General features: G+C 38.6%; 1 protein-coding gene across 1 annotated transcript in view; it reads right to left on the bottom strand.

The window, feature by feature from the left end:
• The window catches only part of LOC137967846 (histone-lysine N-methyltransferase 2C-like), a 56,361-nt gene that overhangs the window by 30,769 nt on the left and 592 nt on the right, over positions 1-25,000 (bottom strand). The window contains exons 2-19 of the mRNA XM_068814435.1: positions 23,867-23,913; positions 21,241-21,389; positions 18,502-18,598; positions 17,567-17,685; positions 16,412-16,895; positions 15,449-15,553; positions 14,758-14,815; positions 12,076-12,253; positions 11,302-11,416; positions 10,665-10,973; positions 9,062-9,556; positions 7,795-7,911; positions 6,144-6,356; positions 5,620-5,801; positions 3,824-3,988; positions 3,176-3,297; positions 751-1,370; positions 241-396 (exon numbers count right to left, since the gene is read on the bottom strand). Coding sequence (XP_068670536.1) covers positions 241-396; positions 751-1,370; positions 3,176-3,297; positions 3,824-3,988; positions 5,620-5,801; positions 6,144-6,356; positions 7,795-7,911; positions 9,062-9,556; positions 10,665-10,973; positions 11,302-11,416; positions 12,076-12,253; positions 14,758-14,815; positions 15,449-15,553; positions 16,412-16,895; positions 17,567-17,685; positions 18,502-18,598; positions 21,241-21,389; positions 23,867-23,913 — 3,731 coding nt within the window. The remainder of the gene's footprint in view (positions 1-240; positions 397-750; positions 1,371-3,175; positions 3,298-3,823; positions 3,989-5,619; positions 5,802-6,143; positions 6,357-7,794; positions 7,912-9,061; positions 9,557-10,664; positions 10,974-11,301; positions 11,417-12,075; positions 12,254-14,757; positions 14,816-15,448; positions 15,554-16,411; positions 16,896-17,566; positions 17,686-18,501; positions 18,599-21,240; positions 21,390-23,866; positions 23,914-25,000) is intronic.

The raw sequence follows: 25,000 nt of genomic DNA, 5'->3' as shown, positions 1-25,000 counted from the left end.
ATAATTTTCCTAGTCTTTATAATGTGCAATTATGACAATGGAAAACACATACATACAATATTATGTTTTCATCTCCTTCTCCTTCCTATTATTCCCAAATACATACTATACATTGCTCCACGAAACACTGCAATGTCATGGTATTGTAAACCCCGGACAGGAATACAGTAAGTTGATTACAATGTTCACTTGCACAAAGTAAAAAGGAAACAATGAAATGAAAGATATTCAGACATCCACCTGCATCCACTTTGGAAATGCATCATTAAGTCCATTTTCATCACTGCTGTCAGCCCAAGTATCAGCACTGCTCTGATTAACTGAGGAATCTAAATGGCTCAATGATGACTGTTTTGAGCCCATGGATGAGCCATTTAATCCACTTGAAAATGTTTCCTGAATGGTAAAAAATACAGCTAAGATCTCAGTACATTTCTCTTCTTGAAGTTTTCTCTCCTTGAAGGAAAAAAATAATATAGTTTTTACAGAATGCAACAATAAATACTTTAAGTGCTACCATGACAACAACAATCACTTCCTTTTTTTGTTCAGATTTGAAAGCACGTTTGCTCAACACGACTGGCAAAATTTTGAGCTTTGATTTTTGCCCAAAGACCATTTACTTTGAGTGTAAGTTTTGGATTTCACATTCCACCATTGTTCACATTTATTGTCCATCAGAGACAATAGCTTTCTGATACTGCTAGACATTAGAGGTAGGACTTCCAAAAAATAGCGATTGCTACATGCCTGCGATAGTTGGTTTCCATAACTGTTCATGTATGGGCCATGTGTGAATCCTGAACCTTTCCTCTTGATGCTACCTCTGACACCCCGCCCAAGAAACCGTCTTCCTCCTGAACCCCGGCCATGTAGGACAAAGCCACCCACACCTGGACGTCCCCCACTGGACTGCCTGGGTCTGCTTAATTTAGATGGGAACAAAGCCGCTTGGTGCTCAAGGCTACGGACCAGCTTGTTATCACCACCACCTTCAAGTGCTCTGTTAAAGACAACATCTTTGTCCTCCATATGACCAACAAAACTATTATTCTTTTTGATAGGACTAACAGGCAGGCCAAACTTCTTTGGCTTGACTTTGGTCTTGATGACCCGCCTCCTCACACCTCCAGGAGGGAGCTTGAGTCTATTCATGTGCAGCACACCAGATTCTGTCAGTTCAATGCTGTTTCCAGAAGCAGGTTCTGACATCTGTAATTTGTTATAGTGCACTGATAACTTGACTTCTCTGAAGCTGTTGTTTCGGTGCTGGCATGGATGTAGAGGCTTTCCAGAAGGCAAAGAGGCGATTTCCTGTGAGGATTGAGGTCTGTAATGATGCAATGCTGTGGCCCTGGGTGACGGTGGACCTTTGCAAGAAAAGAGTCACAAAAAATAATGGTACTAGTTCACTTAAAAAAGAACACAAACTGGACAAATCTGTATGATTAAAGAATTGAGCATTTGAAAGGTGTCACATACAGCAAACAGAGAGAGGTTGATGCAGCTTTAAAAAAAAAACCATTTTCAAGGTATCAAGTTAAGCGATGATCCTCACAGTTAGGAACACAATTTTAGCAATTGCATAGAGAAGCCTGAATTATTCAGCCTTCTCAATGCAATTGCTAAAATTGCGTTCATGACTGTGAGGATCATCGCTCCACTTGAAATGAAATTACATATAACAAGACGAAATCAGGAAAATAAGAAGTCTAAGTCTATCCAACTTAATTAGAAGAAATCCACTGTTATCCCGCAATCGTACCGAGTTACTTGTACTACATTTCATGTTAAGCGAACGGGTAAAAAACCAGTGTTTCTGTGGGAGAGGTCCAAACGGATAAAACTGTTTAAATCACTTTGAGAAAATCTTAACCTTTTGACCACAGAGAGTGACACTTAATAGATTTTACTCTTTCTAACGCCAGACGATTTTACTAGTCTATGGGGGGTGTCATTTAAGAGAGCTATTACATTAAAATTACTTCCGAGTTCCAATGAGTGGTCCCTTACACACCATACAACCGGCAAAGTTTTCAGCTTCAAATTTTAATCACAAAACTGTTCAAAACAAGTGTTTTGGTTTATTGCTAAAATGATTAAATCATTGCCCCTGTCCAAACTAATCACTTGACCACAGAGGGCAAGGTCAAAGAGAAAATGACACCTCACCAACTCTTAAATTGCTGTGTGTTACTGCAGCTTGATAAGCATGCAAAATAACAGGTTAAAACTCTGAAAGCTAAAATGTTCATTCTCTATAACAAGTAAGCCACGTTACAATTGTATTATGACCCAGGCAACATTGTGTGAATGCAAGAGTAGAAAAATAGGCACGCATTGCGTGAATGTGGGTAAAGGGAAGTAGGCTGGTATTGTGTAGTCATTATTTTTGCAAAATTAATTTCTTTTACTCTTTATTATGTTATCTAATTTTGCTATCGTTCTTGCATTCCAATTACGAACAGTTTGATGTTTTTACTTACTTAAGTAAACCCTATCAGATAGGGTTGGTACCTGGATGGAAGACTATTGGAAAATATTTGCGACGAAGATATCTCATTATTTTTTACTTGATTTCTTTTTTGTATTTGCTTGTTAAAGGTTTTTCTCGAATCTTGTATTCCTGCATTGGGAGGAATAGCGATGGAATCCACAAATGGTGCAGTTAGGCTAAGCAGGGGTCTACTCACAAAGCCCATAAACACTCTAGACAAGAATGCTACCAATGTTAATGGCACTGTTGAGGTTGACCATTGCTTTGGTGGCAAGTGCAAACAGAATAACTGTACAATGTACATCAAATGTTTAAAGTCAAGAAAATCCTACATCAGTTTTGTAATTCATGCACACATTGCAGGCCTACAATCTTACTCACTCAGACAGCCCTGATGACAATATCACTTACATGTACAGTGCACTACCCAGAAAAATCTTTCATTGAATGCATGACTTTACACACACAAGTTACACGAGTAAAAACTACATGTGTAACTTTTTTATTGAATTGACCCCTGATGTTGTTGTTGTTTTTTTTTTAAACAACAAATTCTGCTAAGGGGTTTTTTCAAGGGTGCACAGTGCCTTCCTTACTAACCGTGCAAAGTGTTAGTTCCAGCAGAAGATAAGAAGGAGGAGAAAGGATGAGAAGCAGATGGAGTTCTACAAGACATACCGCTGACACCAACAAGTGTTTGCTTGGTTTTTGGTCGGCAATATAAACAGTGATATCCGTAATCTGCTGCACGATCAAGTTCTTCCTCATTTACAAGACCATCACATGAGCCATGAAGCCATCTGCAAAAGGAAACAGTTACAAAATGATCTGAATTGACTTGACTTGACTTTTAGATAATATACATGTTAAGTACGATTGGCTACACAAACTCCGGATATCCTTTGCCATTCACCTGCAAGCAATTCGTGTGGAATTTGTGCCCAATGTTGTAATCTTGGAATAAATGAGATTAACTCATCTTATTGTGCTGTATTTTCTCACTGTTTTAGTATATAATAAAACAACCATCCACCTTAGTGTTGGTGTTCGCGACTCAGTAACTATCCACCACTAGCCACCTCCACTTCGGTGAATAGTTGCTAAATATCAGTAATGTCCAACAGAAAGTGCAAAAAAAGAGAGACTACAGTATTAACACAAAGTACTACTTCATCGTTGTTATCATAACTTCCCATGAAGTTTACAAGCGTCTCATGCTTGTTTGTAGTTAAGTACAATATTAATTTTACTTTAAAAACTTTTATGTAATAATCGCACACAAAGAACAGTGCAACTAAAAATGCATGCAGACAATCAAGCCATCACCTTTCACAATGTGCACATTGTATCATGAGGTCATTGGTGTTATACTTGATTTTGCAGACAGGACATGTTGTTTTGCTAGCACATGGACCACACTGCGTGTAATTTGACATCCACTGACACCCCACTCCTGGTGAGGTTGCTCCACAATCAACACAAATCACACACCTGCAAAATCACCACCATCTGGTTAGCTTCCGGGTTTACATGTATTGGGCCTTTCATAACTATCCAGACCATAAAGTAAATTATAACTAACAGTTTTGCTCGTTACAGCCTCTAATCATGTTTGCAGCAACAGTTGGTACACCAACAAAAACAAGAACAACAAGCTGTGGTTGACCAGACCCATCAAACCAGTTGTGCGACAGTAAGTGTCAGCACTTAGCACCTACACTTTTTAATGAACCACACAACTGACACAAAAGTGTTTCCTGAGTGAGAGATCATGTGTTTAAATCTCTACCCAATTAATATTAAGGGTCATAAAACAATTGAGAAGAAGTTGCTGCCATTGTATTAATATCTAAAAATGGCTATGCTCTCATGTCTTTTCAGAAACATATGATAAACAACAAACATCAGAGAACCTTATAAACATATTCGATCGAAGCAGTCTTTCACTCAATCCGACCTGCAAATCTTTAAATGGAACCTCCACTGTGTTAACAAATGTCCCCTGAAGTGTTCCATGTCTACTTATTAGAAGATCTGTAGCAAAAACAATGCATTACCTAGTGAAATAATTTTTTATTGACTTCCAAAGATCGGCCTCCGCGCTTCCCGGTGCAGCCATCTTGAATATCACGCAATGCAAGTTGGATACTGATGACGTTTCTCGGTTGCATTGCTTCAAGTCTCCTTCCCTTGTTTATATTGTATACATTTTCGTGATGAGATTCAGTTTAAAGGAGAAGATACAGATTCTTCCTTCAACGATCAGTTGGAACCAGAATATTAATCAAGCAAAGAAAGAAGAGTAAATCAAGGCAAAGAAGAAGAAGACATTCTTTGCTTGCAAATTCAGGCACTCACGAACACCTTTCAGCCTTTGTGATTGATGACCTGTTATGCCAGCTGAGGTGGAATTTTTTGGAAGAATCATCCTTCAGATAGCTTCAGAAAAACATGGAAACTTATGCTAGTATCTTTTCTGGTTTTCACTTGCTTTGTACAACGAAACCGATTTTGACTCAAAGTTCTGCAAAGTGGACAGCAAAGCAACCGTGAAACATCACCACTACCCAACTTGCAATGCACGACATTCAAGATCGCCGCACCTGAAAGCATTGAGGCAGATCTTTGGAAGATGACAAAAAAAATTATTTCACTGGTTAATGCATTTTTTTGTAACAGATCTTCTAACAAGGACAATTGGAAAATTTTAGGTGACATTTGTTAAAAGAGTGGTGTTCCCTTTAAGGTCACTGGTCATATCCTGCACGGCTATAATTTGCCATAAAAGATCTTGATAAAGTCCCTTACAAAGTGTTACAAATACCGTAATTGTTTAACCCCTTGACGTCCAAACCAGCCGGACTTAGTATCTTACTTTGTCTAATGCCAGACAATTTTACTCGTCAATGGGGGACCCCTGGGAGTCAATGGGTTAACCTTGGGTTCCTTTTCCTGAGTTTCCCTTGTAACTACAGTATAATCATAGTATATGGAGTAAATTGGATGACTTTTCCATGCTCAAGTATAGAGCAACATTTATTCTTCAAAAGTGAAAAATAATTATAATGCTCTTGCTGTAACAGCTCAAGTACACCACAGGTGAAACTTGTCTTGGTACTCACCACTTGCATTTCCAGCCACCCTGAGGAACGTGCCCCAGAGGAGGATCAAGACAGTAGGTGTGATAAGAGATGTCACAGCTGTCACACAGCAGAAGTCGCGCCTCATCACTTCCCTTGCCACAGCCTTCACAGAGGGTGCAATCCAGGCAACGCCAGCCTTTTGTCAAGATTACTTTATTGATCTTCAAATAAACAGAAATATGCTATTTTTATGCTATTTTTTTTGTTCTCCAAGTGGCTATTTAGAAATCAGCACTTAAGATCAGCCATCTGGGAAAGTACGGGGGAGCCATACAAAGTCATAAGAAAATTAAAAGACAAGTGGTAGCACTAGCACTATTTTAGGTAATGAAGTACACATGCTGGGGTATACTGTAATTCAGTGTTTTACTATAAAAAAATTTTTGCCAATGTAAAATACTTTTTTCAGCTGTCCAGGGATCTTCACACCCAGGACAACACCTGTAATTATCATGTTACAAAGCTAAAAAAATGGCTCAACATTCAGAACTTGTCAACTATACCTTGACTCCAACACAATATGGATGATAGGACTGTCCACACTGTGAACAGGTGATTAGCTGACCCTCTGTGCCTTTGCCAAAACTGCCACAGCACAAACACATGTCTTGCTTGCTGGTGAATTCATCATCTGCTGAGAAGAGCACCAAGGTTGTGTGGAGGCTCTCTGACTCTTCTTCCTGGTGGGGCTGATCAACTATGTTTGCAGTGCTTGGCTGTTAACACAAGTTAAATGAGTTACAAGATAATAGTGGGCCATTCATTTTATACAGGTTTTATTCTTATTTATGTCCACAATATTGACTTGATTGTTATTTAACCTTCAAAGACTCATTAATAATTCATGCCCCTAACAGCCTATCAAAACACCAATAAAATGTCACATGCATCAGCTTTAAACCCAATAAAACACTCCTCTATGAGGCCTGGCTAGTTTTTCTTGAATGCTAACATATTTGTGGACAGGTTTTTGAAACTTGCATGTCCTGTTTTATCGGGTCTCATTTCAACCACTCGGCATCCCCTCATGGTTTTAAACCCAATAAAACACCCCTGCTCATTTATTTAACAGTACTTAAAATACATATCACTCAGGACTGTTTTCTCTATAAGACCCCTTTGATGATGAGGGATAAAATGAACCAATTCGACTAACTCAACGTTGTACCCATTTCAAATCTCTCGGGGTTAAGATTCTTTGTGTGTTGAATTTGCATGACAATGAAGCATTCACATTTAAATGATATGGAAATACTTGGAACAAAACGCTTTATTCCCAAAAGATTTGAATTGGGCACAACATTGCGTTAGTCGAATTGGTCTATTCATACAGTTCTCTTTGGTTTCCATGCCAATGCTGGCCTTTCTATGAATGGTAACAATGTTTCCAACAAATGGCCTCATGTCTACAGTATAGATAAGTGTCTGTGTTTACACATTTTTAATGCGTTGATAAAAAAATGAACAAACGCGAGTGCATTTGGAAAGATTGGACAGTCTCCTAATTTTTCCCGCCAAAACCCCTCCACTTCCCCCACCCACTCAGTGGTTAAGTCAATCGCCCCAGTTTGTGCACGCAATTTAAAAGAAAGATGGCAGCAGTTTGTGCTTGATCCCGACGATCAAACGGAAAAATAGAGGACTGTGAACAGTCTAGAAACAAGTGGATATGCCTGTCAAAAACTCTTGAATACCCCTGAGCACATGGCCCATTTTCATGAAGTAAGCCGTACAGAATTAAAAAAAATTAAAGGCCATCGTAGCTATTCACTAAGCATTGATAACCTCCCAAATTTAGCTTCATATTGGTCGACCGATGAATTTTTTGCCCTAAAATAAATTGGTAATTGAAGGAATTTTCACCTTCGACATAACTTGAAAGATCCGTATCTTCAAAAAATAAATCAAATCAATTGATGTGTTTTCAATAACTTCTTAGCAATATTTTTACATCATCTGGAAGTTCACTGTTTCTTCTTCAAGGTGAACTTAATTCTAGAACTCAGTCTTGTGTACATTAAAAGTGCATAGGGTTCATTTTTAACGCTTGCTTACCACTGCTATACCTCTAAAATTAGCCAAGTAAACTTATATATCACACATGACACACACCAATTTTTCAATGGGTTAAACGAGAATCCTTGTTTCACTTACCAAGTTTTCCTTTCCAGGTGAGCTCTGTGGTGGTGCTTTGTTCTTCAGTTTGTTGGGTGGGCGACCTGGTTTACCATGTTTTGATTTCTTACGAGCAGGGGTTCCACTTGCCCTGGTCTGTTTAAGGAAACAGCCAAAGTTAACACCATTTGACCAAGGAAAATGATAACATTTCTGTACATGTACAAGTGATTGCATGGGCCATATTATTCCTTCATTCAGAAACCGTGTTACAGGGCTGGGCTAGGTGAGCCAGTGATCCTCAGAAAGTACTCACCATGGAATATCAGTCCATGGAAGTGTGATACTATATGTAAACTAAACAATAGATTAATGCAGTCTTCAACAAAAGGTATTATTGTAACATCCAGTCTAATACAGTGTATCTGCTGAAACATCGAGTTTTAATACAATAAGTTCAATAATTTACACATTTCGATTGGTTTTCAAATATGATCTATAAGACGACAGATGCATAGGTGATGTCACCATCAAATTTCTTTATAACTGGGTTGCCACTATGGCAAACCAGTCAAAAATGGGTGTCATTTCTCCGTTTTTCTCGTGTCACGAAAATGGAAACCTGCTAAGTATTGGTTTTGTGCCTAGAGTATCCTGCGCATATCTTTGGTACATTTCAGGGGGTACTGGAAAGGTATTGATTTTATCAGGTGGACACCGTACAAACAATGGCAACAAAGCAGATGTAACGCGAATGGTGTTTTATTGGATCTTTAAACAAAATACACCCTTTTGAAGCTCAATAATGGAACGTCAATTAGATAAACAACACAAGCTGTGAAAATGCATATCTGGAATTCAAGTTTAAGTGCTACTATGATCAAAAAATTCACTTCCCTTTTGAAGGGGATGAAGTTCATTTGGGAAGCCAACAATATTTCTTTACAGTGAAACCGGTTGTTCCTTTGCACGCTACTTTGCAATATTGCCACGCAATGTTGTGTTTTTGACTGGCACTTTGCTCCGAGCAAGTTGAAGGTTCAAAGTTCAAATCAGAAGTCTAATGCTATGCATTGAACTGTAATTACATTGTGAACCTTCTCCAAATTCAGTTTGGAATTAATAACTTTAATATTTTGGAAGACAAGAAATCGTGGTGCGAAATCGATATTTCAACCCCTTTTAATTTGATTTCATCTGTGATCTATGACTTGACACAAGCAAGGCAACATGGAATCTATTTGTTAAACAGTGTGATGAAAAAAGTGAACTTGGTGGCAAAGTTATATCCACTTGTTACACAAACCTTGATCTTGCCAGTGAACTTTCTCTTCCCAGCAACCTTTGGAGGTGTGAGGTAGGAGTTGCGATGATGATAGTAGTTAGGCACTGGTGCCTTTGGCTGTGATAAATGTCTGTCCATCACAGCAAATGACGGCAACGTATCTGGGAGATCAGGAGTTGCCAGCATCTCCAATTCATGATCAGGCTTCACAACCACCTCCATTTCTTCATCCAGTGGCAACTTCTCACCCAAGGACAGTTTCTCAGGCTCAATGTTGTCCAGGCTGGGAATAGGAATGGTCTCAGTGTCAGTCACATCCAGCACAGGGTCAAAGTGTCGAAGAGGATTCAAGTCATCCAGATTTGAAGGTAAAAGAAGGTCTTCATCCATGTTACAAGGGCTTGTACTTTCAGCTGCTATTGTCAGTGTGCGCTTGTCTTCTACTTGGTAATCAAAGGACATGTCCACATCAGGTACTGGGTTGTCAATAGCAAGATCAATACCATCATTCTTTTCCTACAAATAGGAAAGACCTCAGTTAACACCAACTTAATACCAAAATTGTCAAGTCAGAGTAATTAACAACTACATTGCAAAATGGACCTTGGGTGCCTGCAATGTCTAAGGGATTCCACTAGAAGCCAGCCAGCCAGACACTGGGCCTAGTGACACCCCCATGGCTGGCAATCCCCCGCAACCCAGTCGTGAGCCCCCAAGCCAGGCATCCAGGCACCCATCAAACTGACAAGCAGTGGAAAAAATAGGGAGGGGAGGGGGGAAAGAGAGCCAACTAGGTGAAATGGGACAACAAAACCTGCAAGATCTCCAACCAGTGCAGCCATGTGACTGAAGAACTACGTGATCATGCACCTAGGCCATGCACCAAGGCCATGCACCACTGACTGCTCTTAGAAGATAACCGTGCTGCCAGTCTGTGCCGCTTTTTGTTGTTAACTTCGTTCAATTGCATTTAAATGCAGTGAAATGCAATTTAGCGGAGTTAACAACTAGGAGCACAAGTTTTACCTTCATGGTCAGCGGTTTGTTAGATATGCGCAGGTGCCAGGATTCTTCGTGTTCTTGGTTCATAGGGCGTTGTGAAAGTTTTGTTAGCATTTTAGTCAGCGTTTTCTGAGAGATTGCATTTTCCTGAGCGTGGGGACTTCTTGGAGGATGTCTCCCCTCCCCTGTCCCTCCCTTTCTTTCCACTGTTTTATCAGTGTGACGGGTGCCTGCTTTCTCCCTCCGTGTGGGGGCTCATGGCTGGGTTGCCTGGATTTGCCAGCCATGGGAGCGGTCTCCATCTGGGAGCTGGCTGCCAATAGTGAAAGCTCCTGGATGTCTCAGGTACCCAACCTACACTTTGCGAGGCAGTTGTTAACCACATAAAGGCTCCTTGGCCAGGATTTGAGAGCGGGCTGTCAAGTCCCGCCCTTAGGGACCCAACATTTCACTAGACAAAGATCATTAAAATGCCTAATGCAGTCTTGGAACCATGCAAATCTGAATACTCATAGGACAACTCCGGTGGCATTCTCAATAACTAGAAACACCAATTCTTTTATTCCAGAGTGAAGTGCGGCCTGAGCATAAAAGAACGTAGAATTTAGATACACAATCTCACCAAAAGTTGCAGAGAACCCTTCTTTGGTTTGCATCTGGGGCAGATGTATGGAAGATCTTTAGAGTTGTACTTTTGATAGTCCTCTCTGTCAATATGATCACAGCTAGCATGAATCCATTTCTCACAGGAAAGACACTGTACCATAGCCACATCCGTAAACTGTCTGTAAGCTCTTCCACACAGTGGGCAAAATAGACCCTTGTTGCGCTGTTGGTAGCAACTGTCGCAAACAGAAAAGTTGTGATGCCAACGAGAGGTAGGGCCTCCTCCAGGAGTATTTGACCCACAGTCTTCACACTTACGGCAGCTCTGAAGAACATGGTAAAATCGTTAACCAATGATGGTTAATTACAATCATGATAATTGATTTTAATCATCGATCCAGAAGCAGGGCCTGCACTAAACCTGGATAGGCTGTTCACTAAGTTCTCGTGATGAGAAGCAAATGCCAATCTGCAACAAGTTTTTTGCTGAAACGCTTTTCTACTTCCCAAGCACTGCTACCCAGTAAGTCAAACTACTACAGGTAAGATGAATTCATAGAATTTTGAAATGGCAGTGAAAAATAAACATTTCTTAGAAAAAAAGAACCACCTAATACATGTACCAACTAACAATAACATTCAATTTAACCAACCAGACACTTCCATCCAGTCTTGGGAATTGTGCTCATGGGCGGGTCTAAGCAGAACATATGATACCCTGTGTCGCACAAGTCACACACCAACATTCTATTGTCATCACCAGGTTGCCTGTAATAAGAACATAACACAGTTGTTGCCTTTGCTCTCATTTTGCTGCAATAATTAGAAGTGTGACATTTCAGTTGTTTAAAATCCCTACATTCAGGCGAAGAGTCTTTTTTTAAAACTCACGACTAAAAACCCCAAGCTGCATGATTACAGTGTCAAAGCAATTTTCCACGGGAGAATGGAGATAAATAAATTTGACTTGCATAATAATGTATCATGTGTTTCTGCCAAATATGGGGCACAAATGTGACTGTAATCTCTGCTTGTAGAGAATACCATACTAAATTTTGCGGGCATGTCTTCACAGAGAAGAGACGAAACTTTTTGTGTCGCACAGTACTCTCTGTGTAACTTTCCAACTTGAATTTAAGTTCAAGTTTGTTTACATTTGGTAAGTCTGTTTGAAAACTTCTGCCACTGCTCCCTGTTTACCGAAGATGATTCTAAATGTGCATGCTGCCTTGATGATTTTCAATGTGCATGCTGCCTTGAAACTCGACCCTCGATTCTCAAAAACATTGAGCATCATGGATTGAGTTTCAAGTCAAGACTGTCAACTTACCTTTGACTGGTACTGTAGTTTGTACTAAGCCAGGTTAAGCTAAATGCATTAACTACATGTACATGTACATGTATGGCAGTGAAATTTCATTACAAACCTGCAACCTTGACAAACTTTACAATCTGGACATTGCCATCCCATCCTTATAACTGATGTTAAATCAACTGCAGGCTCTAAGCAACGGCCATGATAATGACGGCCACAGCTTGTGCAGAAAATTTGGGCAGCAAAGTCCTTAGTTTCCCCACAGAGGACACATTCGGCTTCACTTCCAGCTGAAAGAAGAAAGAAACAGGACACAATTTTGAAAAAAAGCTATTAACTCCTGTAGTTGAAGCCAGGGAAATGCTGTTAACACTCTAGCGCATTACCCTCACACAACCATTCCACAGAAGCTGGGACAAGCCAAATCCTGCATCCCACCAGTCCTGCCCAAACCACCCCAAACAAACCTTTTTGAAATATGGAAAGAACTTTCAATTTCCCTTGAAAGATGCAAAAAGGGTTTCAAGAGTGTGTTTAAAACCAAAAGTCACAACGTTTAACCAAGAAAAAAACTAAACTTTGAACTTGCCAAGTGAGCAAGCAAACTTCATGAAAGGCTTGTCCAGAGGATTCTGTTACTGGCCTCAGTTCATTAATTATTTATTTATTGCTATCTTTTGAACTCTTCAATTGATTGTATGGGTGTTTGTCGGTTTGGTAAGTCGTCTAAGCAGAGCTGTATCCAGGTTTTCAAATTTAGGGGTACTCTGGACCCCTTCTTGAAAAATTTGGGGGTCCAGCTAATTAATATTCAACAAGAATATTTAATATTTGATCTACTGCCTCTTAATTGCTGCTGCAGGACAGTTTCAGATTTCTAGATGCGAAAATGCACTTAAATAAAATGATCAATTTCTTTGAAAGTGTTATGCCCATCGATTCATCTATCAAAATTGAGATGTATAAGCTGTGGAAGCTCCATCGATCACATCTGAAAACATCTTGAGGAATCCGTATGCTGTACAATATGTTGTCTCCAGTTGACAAATGATCTAGATCTGAACTGAATCTCAAATTTCCGTAAAAGAGCATTATTTATTTTAACAAATGAATGAAGGGGGTAGTTTGTAAAGAAACCGTGGTGCTGCGTCGGTGGGGAAGTAGTATACAAAAATTTGATTTTATCAACAGAGAAATTGACCACCGTACAAAGATTCTAAAAGCTGACATTTCGAGCGTTAACTCTTCATCAGAGCAAATCGAGGAATTGTGGGTTGTGTGTAGTTTTAGAAGTGGAGTACGAGCTACACTATTGGTGGTAACATGGCAAGGTAAAAAATAGGAATACATTAGTTAAACGAAAAGCGTTCGTTAATACCGTGGGGATTAAGGGTGCCAATTTGGAACATGAATTTTTGGTCCAGATTCTTGTGGCTTTCCAACGTACCTTGATGTAGGGAAAGGCCAATAGCCATGTGTTTTTTGGAGTTCTTAGGGAGATTAAAATGAAGAGCGACTAGCTTAGACGCATCCTTGTCATTCTTCTCAACATCGCGAAGGTGTTCGCGGAATCGGTCACCAAGTCGTCGACCTGTCTCGCCAATGTATAATTTATTGCATAACGTACAGGTTATGCAATAAATTACATTGCAGAGGTACATGTGATACTCCAAAAAAACACATGGCTATCTGCAGCCTCTCCCTACATCAAGGTACGACGGAAAGCCAAAAGAATCTGGAACAAAAATCCATCTTCCAAATCAACACATTTAATCCCCACAGTATTAACAAACGCTTTTCACTTAACTAATGTATTCCTATTTGTCACGTTGCCATGTTACCACCAATAGCGTAGCTCCTGCTCCACTATAAAAACTACACACAACCCACAATTCCTTGATTTGCTCTGACAAAGGGCTAACACTCGAAACATCAGCTTTTAGAATATCTGTACGGTGGTCAATTTACATTATCAACTCCGTTGATAAAACCAAATTTATTTTAACACTTTGCCATGGCAAATGTTAATGATCAAGCCAATGAATACATGTTTGCATAATTTGCAAAAGAGACAAGTCACATGCAAAACAAGAACCGAGACGATGACACATGCGCACCCGGAATTAATATCAACAGCGTTGCACAAAACAAAGATTTAACATACTTCGCTGTTGGGTTCTCTGTCATTTCACTCACAATAAACAAACCAATGCTCGAAACTGCGACTGAAATGTTAAGTTATCATTAGCAGATCGAAAGTGTCGCCGATTGTTTCGCCTAAAAAACAGCTCACTGACAGATATAACATCACACAACACGTGGGAATTCAAACACAAGAACTTACTCTTCAAGCTGGACATGATTGCTGACAACATAAAATTATTCGACTACAAAATCCGAAAGTAAAAGCTTACCTTGAAATCTGAGAAATGGGAAAGTTCAATTTCGTTGTGGAATGTTTTTCCTGGCATTTGTAATTTGCATAAACATTTGATTTTTTTCTGCATCCAATTGGACCCTTTGTTCTATATTCTGCGCATGCAAAGAAAAACAAGTGCGTCCCAGGACACAATGACGCTCTTTGGATACAAGAATATTGCTTGACAACTTCTCCCAGGCCAGGGTGAGTGCAAAAGGACTTGTACATGGATCTAGCTAAAGAACTTCAAGTTTGATTATATTCTATGAAATGCATTACTCTTTAATCAGCAATGTTTGTCCATACAGAGATCTGAGCTACAGTATTTCTTCACTCCTGACAGAACTGATAAATCCTAATCTTAAGCTCACTTACCAAGATGTCCTGCATCTTCCAAGTGATCCGGGCACAACATAGTCATGGATTTAATGTCCTGCAATAAATGAATATTCATTTGAATGCAATTAATAAATAACAAATATCAACTTCATACAATGTCCACTTTCCTTTTGGTTTATTTATAAACTCTGGTTGCTGGTATACTAAAAGTGATTTGGGAACAACAGTTGCACTACCAAACCTAAAGTCAAGTCCAAATACAAGGTGTACGCGCAACTTCCACACTCCAGAAACAATATCCACTTTGATGGCTGAGACCTTTTCTTATACTGGGGGAACACAACTTTTCCTATACACAGGAAAATTTGGTTTCATCAAACATGTTGATAAAGGTCAAATTACCACCATGAACGATTTGGAAAGCTGGCAATTCGAGTGTTAGCCCTTCGACCGAGCAAATCTGATGAAGGGCTAACACTCAAAACGTCAGCTTTCCAAATCATTCATGGTGGTAATTCGACTTTTATCAACAGGTTCGATAAAACCAATTTTTCCTGTTTCAATCTCCCAACGACGCAGCACCACAGTTTCTTTAGAAATTAGAAATTTATTTTCCTATACACACCCAAGATGTAATTTTTAAGGTTACTTTTTAATTGTCTTTAGTGACTCTCTCTTTCCTTTAAACATTTAGCACTCGAAATTTACATTTCTTCTCAATACAAACCTGAAAGGAGCCACTGCTGGCTGCGCAGGGATAATGGTAGGTCTTCCCACACCCAGGAATCTGACAAACCACACTTGCACCAAATCTGTTACAGTGATTACATCGCTGCAAAAAAAAATCAATTTATTGTCTGAGATGACCCATTTGAAAATCAAACAAACCATTTAAAAAATGGGCCAAAGACAGTTTTCCTGGAAAGCTGTGGTCCTAAATTTTCTCCTCAAACCACTTAAAAGATTCAAAGAGGGTGTTGTTACAATTTTTCCAAATTTGAAACCAAACTAAGGACACTTTCCATTTTGACAGAACTGACCAGCCAGATCCCGCATTTTGGAAGACTATCTCTACAATGCATTCAAGTTAACGCAGTTCAAGGATAGATGTGTATCTATTCCTCCAGACGAATTTGATCATCACGGAGGTGTTCCTTTAAATTGTTGCATTTTCTTTGCTAACTGACAGGTCTGGCCGGCCAGTTCTGACAAAAAGAAAGCCCCCTAAGTTTCTACAAATAAAGCTAAAACCAGATAACTCCTTGCAGAGATCAATTTTTTTGCATTTTAAAATACATTAATATTTCATGAATTTGTAGACAACGGGAAGAGTATTTTCCCCTTAAAAAACTCAGTATAGTTTAAACATTACCCAAGTTAACATTCTGTGTTACAGTTATCACAATTTTGAAGTTTAGATACAGAATGCAGCATACCTGGCAAACTTCACATTTGATCCCTCACAGCTCCCAACTGTACATGTAAATACACACTCTAGCTAACTTGTATAGTATCTTTTGATTAATCAGTGTCATCACCCTACCCACTTCGAATAGCTTAAAAACAATTTGCATCTTGGTAACTTTGGAGTGGGACTGTATGGTTGAGATCTACAATTTTCAGTTTATATGTTGGTTCAAAGTTGACATGTGTCAGAATTTTTACGTATGTCAGCTACCACACCACTCACCTCTGATAACGCCTTGACAACAGCCTGGTCAACATTTATTAAATCGTAAGAATCTGTCTGACTGACTCCTTCAGACCATGATGCACAACAGTGGTGAGCCCATGTAAAGCCGTCTTCATCAAACACGTCGCCAAGATCTTTCTCCCTTGTGGTCCCAAACGTCGTTTTGTCAACTGTCAATTCCTGGTTACCAGATCTCAGAGGTAAGCCCACCACTACAATTCCTTTCCTTCTTCCACGACCAGGCGGTCTGCCAGGCCCTCGCCGTGTTATAACTGGCTGAGGTTCAGGAGGATCGTCAACATACTGACCAGTGTCCAATGGATCGATATCTAGCCTGTCTCTGAAGGGATCACAGCCACTGTTTGTTTGGTCCTTTTTGCTGGGATTGTATCCAGGTGTTGGTGCGTATCTCTGGAGTTCCCCATGAAACATTCGCATCTCCACACCACAATTGCAGAATGAACAAACTTTGCTCTTTGCCCTGCACACAGAAAGAAAATTAGTACTTCAAAAGGACAAGTTTTCCCTAAATGGACCTTTCATCATAACAATAAATGTCAGACCATCTTCTCCCCAAAACGAACTTAAAAGGAAGCCTGGTTAGCATACATGTAGCAGTGGATGCACTTGCCTTCCCACAATGTACCCAATTACCATTCTCAAACTCCCCCTGTGTAAACATCAATTTAATTTTAACTGCTAATCACAAGATAGCATCTCTGGCAAAATGGACTGCAAAGAAATAACATTAAGGAAACCCTTTTTTTTCTTTTTAACATCGCAGTTCAAGGTTTGAAATTCGCCCCAAATGCGCCCACAATTCATGCTTTTGGGTCAGATTACAAACTTCACTTAGGCAGCGTTTACCCGAACGCGGTATCATTTGTAACGGAACCGCATTGATTTTGATGTGGTTACATCTTCTGTTTACACAACACCGATCGAGAATGTTAGGGTTTAGAGTTAGGGTTTAGATTCTTTCCCTTAAGAAATCCGGACTGCAAGAAGTTCTTTGCAGCAACATCTTAGAAAGAATGTGATATATACAACTCGCAACAAGACAAGAGTTGCAAGCTACACACCTCAAGGTCCTGTGCTTTTGCCATCAATAATACATTATCGTTACGTGCTAAGTAATGAGTTTTTCCTTACAACTCAAGATCCTCGGTTCGTGTTGTTCTGTCGGCGAAGCCCAAACCATCAGATGACAGGTTATCGTACAGTGGCTGCCCTAACCCATCCAGAGCTTGCACAGAGTAAGATGGCATCTCCTGTCAAAAATAACAAATTATAGAGGCATTATAGAAACCCAAATCTGATTTTTGAAAAATTGCTCCTTCTATCCATACAAAATTTATCTCTCAAGGTTCGTTTTTTTACTGCCGCACTCCCCAAAATACAAATTTTCAGTCACACCTAATGAAAGGAACAGTCAAGGATATTTAAAAGAAAAACCTATGACTAATTATTTCAATTAGAAAGAAGTCACCAGGATTCAAACATGCTTTTACCTTGCATTTGGGGTATCATATTTTTTCTCACATTGTCTGTCTAGTCATATTGCTACCAACCTTTTTTTCTCTTAGAAATGTAATTATTTCTTTACTTCTGGTGGATCCTACGCTGTACTTATCTTATGTCATTTTGTCTCAACTCATAAACTTGTCAATTTGCAGTTGATGGATGCTAGAGTCAAATGTAGCTAGAATCACCTAATGCACTCAAAAGTTAACAGTTAGTTGTTAGTTTCAACTTTAGTCAGCAAAATTAATATGGCACATTATTTTTCAGAAAGCTATAACAAGTATAAACAACATTCTTCCTTGGATATTAGCCTAAGTTAATAATCAAACTTGCAAAGAATCTATTAAATGTTCCCATACTTTCAAAAGCAGATTATCAAGAAGGTTTAACATTGAAAACACTATCAAATTTTCCTGTAACATGTGTTACTCATTTCATCATCTAATTAACAAAATAATTATAAAAAAATTCTTCCTGATTTCCTGATCCCACAAATGGCATTTAGTACCCAATCACATTAATAATCCTTACAACAAGAACAAAACTACTACTTTATTAATTACCATCATGTTCCCATGTTTTGTGTTGTAGTCATGTTTGTCACGGTTGCGCTCAGTGCAGGAACCAATGGGCGAGGATTTGATGGGAGATTTCAGCTTACTGTAAAAAAAAAGAATATAACAGAAGAATAATTATTAATAAGGGGTGACTTGAGAAAAAAAAGTTGTTACAAAAAGCCACAACCGACATATCTAAAACAAGCAGTTCACAGAGTTTAATAGTGCTACAGTATCAGACAAAAGTAACCCAACAGGGAACGCGTTTGTGGAACACCAATTGAACACCAAAGGGAACACTACGGGAACGCAAAAGGAACGCCAAGATTTCAGACGAAGAGGAACATGTTTGGAAAAAGAACGTATGTGCTCCTGTTATGTACCATATGGGAGTTCAAGAACTGTTGTAAAGCAAATAAATCAGTTACATTTGCATTCAAAAATGATTCAAATCTCATCCTTTTAGATCAAAAAGCCCCTTGACATTTTGCCTCTCACTCATGCAAACGGCAAAAAAAGCAGCGTAATTACCTTCTGCTGACTTCATAATAAACAAGAGCACAATGTGGTCTCAATTAAATTAAATAGCACTTCTCTTTCAATAACCCTTCTGACATCAAGTAATCATTGCAGCTAACTGATTGTCACCACAAAGAACTTTCGCGTGGCCATGCTCTAAATCTGTTCTTGTTCCTTCAGTGTTTCAGAAAATTTACAAAGACCTTTGGACGATGAGTAGTTATAATTCAATTCGCCTGGCAAGATTGAGATTGATTAAGTGAGCCGCGTGCGATGTAAATCAGCAGAAATTAGACAAATAAACGACTTGCTGCTTCAATATTTTTTGCACAAAAGCCGAAGACAAAGGAAAAAAATTCGTTCGACACCCATTTTGAATCAGAGAAATCATAGCATTTACAATAAACCCAAGTAAATGTAATTTACGGAAAATCCTGAATGATAGCAAGTAACACAAATCCATTCACACAAGTTTTTTTTTACGTTCCATGTAGTGTGTGAGGCTGAAATGTTGCATGGTGCTTGCAACGTCATTTTCTACAAAACTTTGAAAAATTAAAGGTTCAAGGTTCAAGCAGGTTTTCAGAGAAGATGCGGTACAAGGCGGTTTCCCACAGGCTAACGCCATCAGAAATAAATGCCGGCAAAGTGAAATTATGCAAATTTAGAAATCGGCGACATGTCAAATTTTCATTGCCAGTCGACGGGACGCCAATTGTCGCAAAGAAAATTGAATTTAATACGTATGGCTACAAAAATCAAAAACACATTCTTTACACTGTATACTCTTCTTAAAGGCAGTCGCAGTTATCTTCCAAAATTACAGAGAAGAAAGGGTTTACAGCAAAAGGTTTCACTTCGTTAGTCATTTACAGCTTTGTGCTTTAAACTGGTGCAGTGTAAAGCGTTTCTTTTTCAGCATTTCTCTCACAACAGTCTTGGAAATGAACTTTTTTAGTAACTGCTGTTTTGTGCAACTTGTTTCGCAATGCTTTGGCGGCATTGTGGTAGGACAAGTTGCATGAAACATTTCACAGTGTAACATACCCTGCAAAATCGTTGCGAGACGAGTTGCACGAAAAGTAGAACTTAATTCTACTTTCAGCAACGGCTCTTGCAACTTGTCTTGCAAGGATTTTGGCCGTTGCAGGGTATGTTATACTGTGAAATATTTTGTGCAACTTGTCCCGCTACAATGTCGGCATATTTCCGGGGGGCGTGTGACAAAAATGGAATTTCCAGGAGAGGGGGTCCATTTTGTGAGCCGATTTTGGAAAATCCAAACGGGAGGGGAGCTAATAGGTAAAATCCCTTCAGTGGGGGGCGGGGGGGTGGGTATGGATATTTTCTGGAACTACATGATATGTACAAGATAGGTCACCGAGCAAAATTTCTAAAGAAAGAAATTTTTTCTGCAGGTTTTATTTCGGCTCGCACGATTTTACGCAGTCTTTTCACTTCCTGTGTGTTGTGAGCACTACTTTTGACATGTGCAGGTTACACACGCTCGCGCAGCTAAAGACCCTTTCAAGCCTCCTTAAGACAGGTCCACTGTTCAATGTTAATGCTTTATATCTTACTTTGTAAGTAAAGGTGCCACGTTTTAATGCAGCACAAAATTTTAAGTTCCAAATTACGTAATGTAAGAGAATTTTGATTTTGTTTCATTCGTTATTACTGTTGTTGCTGTTAGTATTATTATCATTATTAATAGTAGCATTACCATTACTGATACCACAAAAAGAATTCTGGGATGGTTTAACCTGTAAGGGATTCCCCATAGGCAAGTAAAAATTATCTGGCTTTAGGCAAACCAAAATCAGTGAGGATCACTCCAATTAACAAGGAGAAAAAAGCTTAGAAGGGGCATACTTTTCAGTGGACAAAGGTGTGAACACTCTTGCCCCTACAAGGCTCCCAGATGTCAAGTAAGATCATCTGGTATTAAACAGACACTGTGTAAAACTATTTAGGAGGGAAATTTAATGACTAACAACTAGCAACACCTGTAACAACTTCATTAAAATGAGGAAGTCCTGAATTTTTCAGGCTTTTCTACGCAATTGCTTAAATTGCATTCATAACTGCGAGGATCATAGCCTTACCTGATTTGATATCTGCAGTTTAATATGTGAGTCATTTCATATATCATTTCGTTCGTTGAACAATAATTATTATATTGTTAAGTAAAATGATTAAAATTATAACTCTAGCATAAACATTTACCTATGGGCATTAAGCCTGGTCTTCTTCGTTTGTTGAGGCTTTGGTCTGTTGCGTACCCTTGTGGAACGGCCCTCTTCTCTTATACTCATCAAGAAGGTCTCTTCTGAATCTGGCATCAAGGGGGAGGTTGGATATGGACTCAACGAGTGCTGTCAGGGATGAAAAATGAAAGAAAAATGATTGAGCTTTTGAAGAGATTTTTCACAAGAGTACTAGCGCATGCGTTTGTTTCCTCGTGCTTTGTACTGTACAACTTATTCATTGATGCGATGGGAAGAAGGAGCATTTTGTATGGATAAGTAGCAGTTTCCCTCTTCTACTTTCCATCGTTTATCAGTGTGACAGGTATCTGTCTTCTCAGGGGAGTGGGCTCATGGCTGGTTTGTCAGGTTTTGCCAGCCATCAGTGAAGTCCCTTTGCATCTAAAATTTCTGGAGAAGTCGCAAATTTGCGACTTGTTTTCACCTTGGTAAAATAAATAAAGAAATGACAAAATTATTTTCTCCCGCGATGAATTTTCTTTCAATCTGAAGATAGGGTAATTGTAACATAATTTAGCTGTGATGTTATGTGCACAATTCCATTCCTTCGATCATTTGCCATTTTCGGTGGTTTCTTTACACAAAAGTATTGCGTGCTCATATTGTTTTACTAAACCGCTGACAACAGAATGCAGCGTGACAATTTTGTAACTAAATTTTTAAGTCCTGTTGCAAAATTGCAACTGGATTTTTTTGTTAATTTCAAACCCTGATCAAGTTTGCTCCATGCAAATTACCCAAAAACAAAAATAGACCACTTGAGATCAATTAACAGAATTACATCACAATAATATTACAAGATGATAAAAGTTGAGAATGTTGCTGAAAGAAAATAATAATATTACAAGATGAACTTTCAATGTGGTGTTACATGTTTGAAACAGGTTTTCTAAATTTACTTCTGATTGTAAACAGAAAAAAAAACAAGCTACAAGAAAGTACGAAAACAGATCCTCAGACACCACATTAACTTTCACAAGATTAATGATAAGATTCTTTTGACCTGGTGACTTTAATAGTTAATAGCTGAAATGACCAAGTCCAAACAAAATTATAAGTAATGTTAAGTAATATAATCAATTTGGCTTCTGGATTTTTCAGGTTACAGCTAAAATGATGAAGTGAAAACAAAATGTTTTCACACAACATCTGACAAACATGCGGCAATAATAATTACCACTGAATCTGTTGTTCTTTTGTCTGCTTTAAAGAGACAAGTAACACTGAAAAAAGAAAAGGCTAGACAAAAGAAAAACTAATTACCTGATCAAATATATAAACTGAGCAAATGAATTTGAAATGGATACACTTAAAAGCAGTACACATTGCACTGAAATACTAAAATTTATAGTTTGAACCTTGTTAAGATTCTTCATTTAAAACTCATTATGGCAAAGATTATCATCTGCAGAAAATTTTTGTGAGCTTCAAAAACTTCAGAAATAAAACGAAAAGCCATATAATTAAAAGTGGATATGTGAACAATAAACACTCTGTTTGTATAAACAATTTCAAGTGGGAAACAGATTTAATAATGATTTATTTCCCACAATAAAGTTTGCTACAATGTAAATGCTCTTGAAGCATTTGTTTCAAAGTTCAAAAATCAACAGAGAGAGTAAATGAAAGTAAACAAAGGTTTCTTTCTACATGTTTGTGTTTCATTCTCCCACATATTTTTTGGGGGTAAAACAATAACTTCTCTCACCAGGCACAAAGGAAATGGGATTTTGTGAACTACTTCCTAAACACCTTACATTCTCAAGTTGCTGAGTACTTCTGTACAATAAACTACTGGCCTAAACACTGAAAAAGTGTCCAACTTTCAGTCAAAGGAACCTTCCAGTTGCTTTCTCAGTTGGGAAAGGAAATTTGCAGATTATATCAACATTGCTCAACAAGAGAGGAAGGATTTAGTAATTATCGTTATAGTCCAGGGCTGAATTGGAATAGATGTGTTATGACAAGGCCAATAAACCTAATAAGGTATTAAGGATGTACAATGTAGACAACAAACATCAAGGTAACTTGACAATGCAATTCAGTTACAGCTTCACATGTTTCTGTTTTCTTCAAAGAACTTGTAACCAGCTGCAGACGCAAAAGAATTCTGCCAAAACTTCGTAATACATGGTCTGCTGATCGAGTAGCGTTGCTAAGTGTCAGTTGAAAAGATGTCATTAAATACTATCCTAAGAGATCCAAAACAAGAACGTTCACAAGCCCAGCTTTTTAAGTGCAGGTGGATGAAAGTCTCTCTCAAGTACAAGATAGCATTCCTGGCTAACGTTTAATAAAAACTTTGAGTTATTTAAAACATAATCAATTCAAGGAATTTAGAATTTCATTCTTTGTTTTAACCAAAATGCTTCTACAAAAATATCAAGGTCAAAAAAGGAATAGGTCGACTTCCAATACTTCACAGTTAAAAATCTAGCGCCACAAAATTCACCAAGGAAGTAAAACAAAAGACCCATTATGACGGATAACGAAATAAAGAGATACGAAAGACTCCAAGATACGGACAGCAAGAACAGTTTTTAAAGACGTTTTCACTAATAAGAGGGAGATGCTATGTTACTTACGATTGAGTCCGCGATTCTAGGTCTTCCAGGGCCTCGCTTGGATCTTCCTGTGAAATACAGTATAAACATGGGCTTTATTAGCACAAGAGAAAAATATACGAAAAACAAGATTGCAAAACTCATTTTGAAACCAAGGAAGATTCGTTGCACCTCTGGAGACTAAAATTTCCTAGGCGTTGTCTGGTGGATCGATTTTTTTGCAGCAAAAAAAAACTTCAATGAATTCGACGGTTTGGTTAATTGATTTCCTCCCAAGGTCGAGATAGTTTTGCATCAGTGATCGTTTATACTACAGAGCAAAAGAATGGAAGCCAAGGAAGCCATAAAGATCAAAATTAAACAAGTGTAGTATTGCAAGCAAAACTGGACTCTTTAAACAACTTCCTCTAACATTGAAATCATATCGAAAGATTGTGGATATCTTATCCATGGCCCATTCCATGGGGAAACTAAGATAGAACAACAAATGAACATTCATAAATAATACAAAATCGTCAAGAACGCAGATGTTTCAACCGGTAAAAGGATGAAGAACTTCCCAAGCAAGCTCATCTTCGTGCCGTTCACAGAGCCGTTGCTCCGTTGGCGTAAGATAAACCTACATTTCCGCGCAAATTGATGCTCGTGAGCTAAAATGAAATGGCCTTTTTCGATTTTTTACCTACAGTACATCCGCCATCTTATGTCATTGCTAGTAATTATTCATATCGCTAGAACATTGGTTCGTGCCTTTGTTCGCATTTCGGGAATCAGACAAGTTTCTCGTCTATTCAATCTATAGAAGACGTTTTCTACAAGTACGGGGCTACGAAGATGTTTCTTCTACATATGTTCCAATCGTTGTATTCTTGAATCGTGTGTTACGCCCATCGAATAAAAAATCAACTGTTATTGGCAACATAACCCATTGAATGGCCGCTGTTGTGTTTAAAGGAAAGACAGTAAAGCGTTAATAGTTTTTCCGAATTTACGGTAGTCTCGGAATGTTTTACAAAATTTCGAGGATAAAAAACAGTCCCTAACAAATTTTTCATACAAATTCCCACTATACTGAAGAGTTTTGCAGAAATTTTACAGTTTTCCAGTTGCAACGCGCCACAATCTTTGGACCTATCACAAAATGGCGTCCCTTAG

The sequence above is a fragment of the Montipora foliosa genome, chromosome 8, assembly GCF_036669935.1.
Source record: "Montipora foliosa isolate CH-2021 chromosome 8, ASM3666993v2, whole genome shotgun sequence".
NCBI classification, from domain to species: domain Eukaryota; kingdom Metazoa; phylum Cnidaria; class Anthozoa; order Scleractinia; family Acroporidae; genus Montipora; species Montipora foliosa.
Note: the sequence above shows the minus strand (reverse complement) of the source record. Positions and strands in the feature narration are given on the sequence as shown.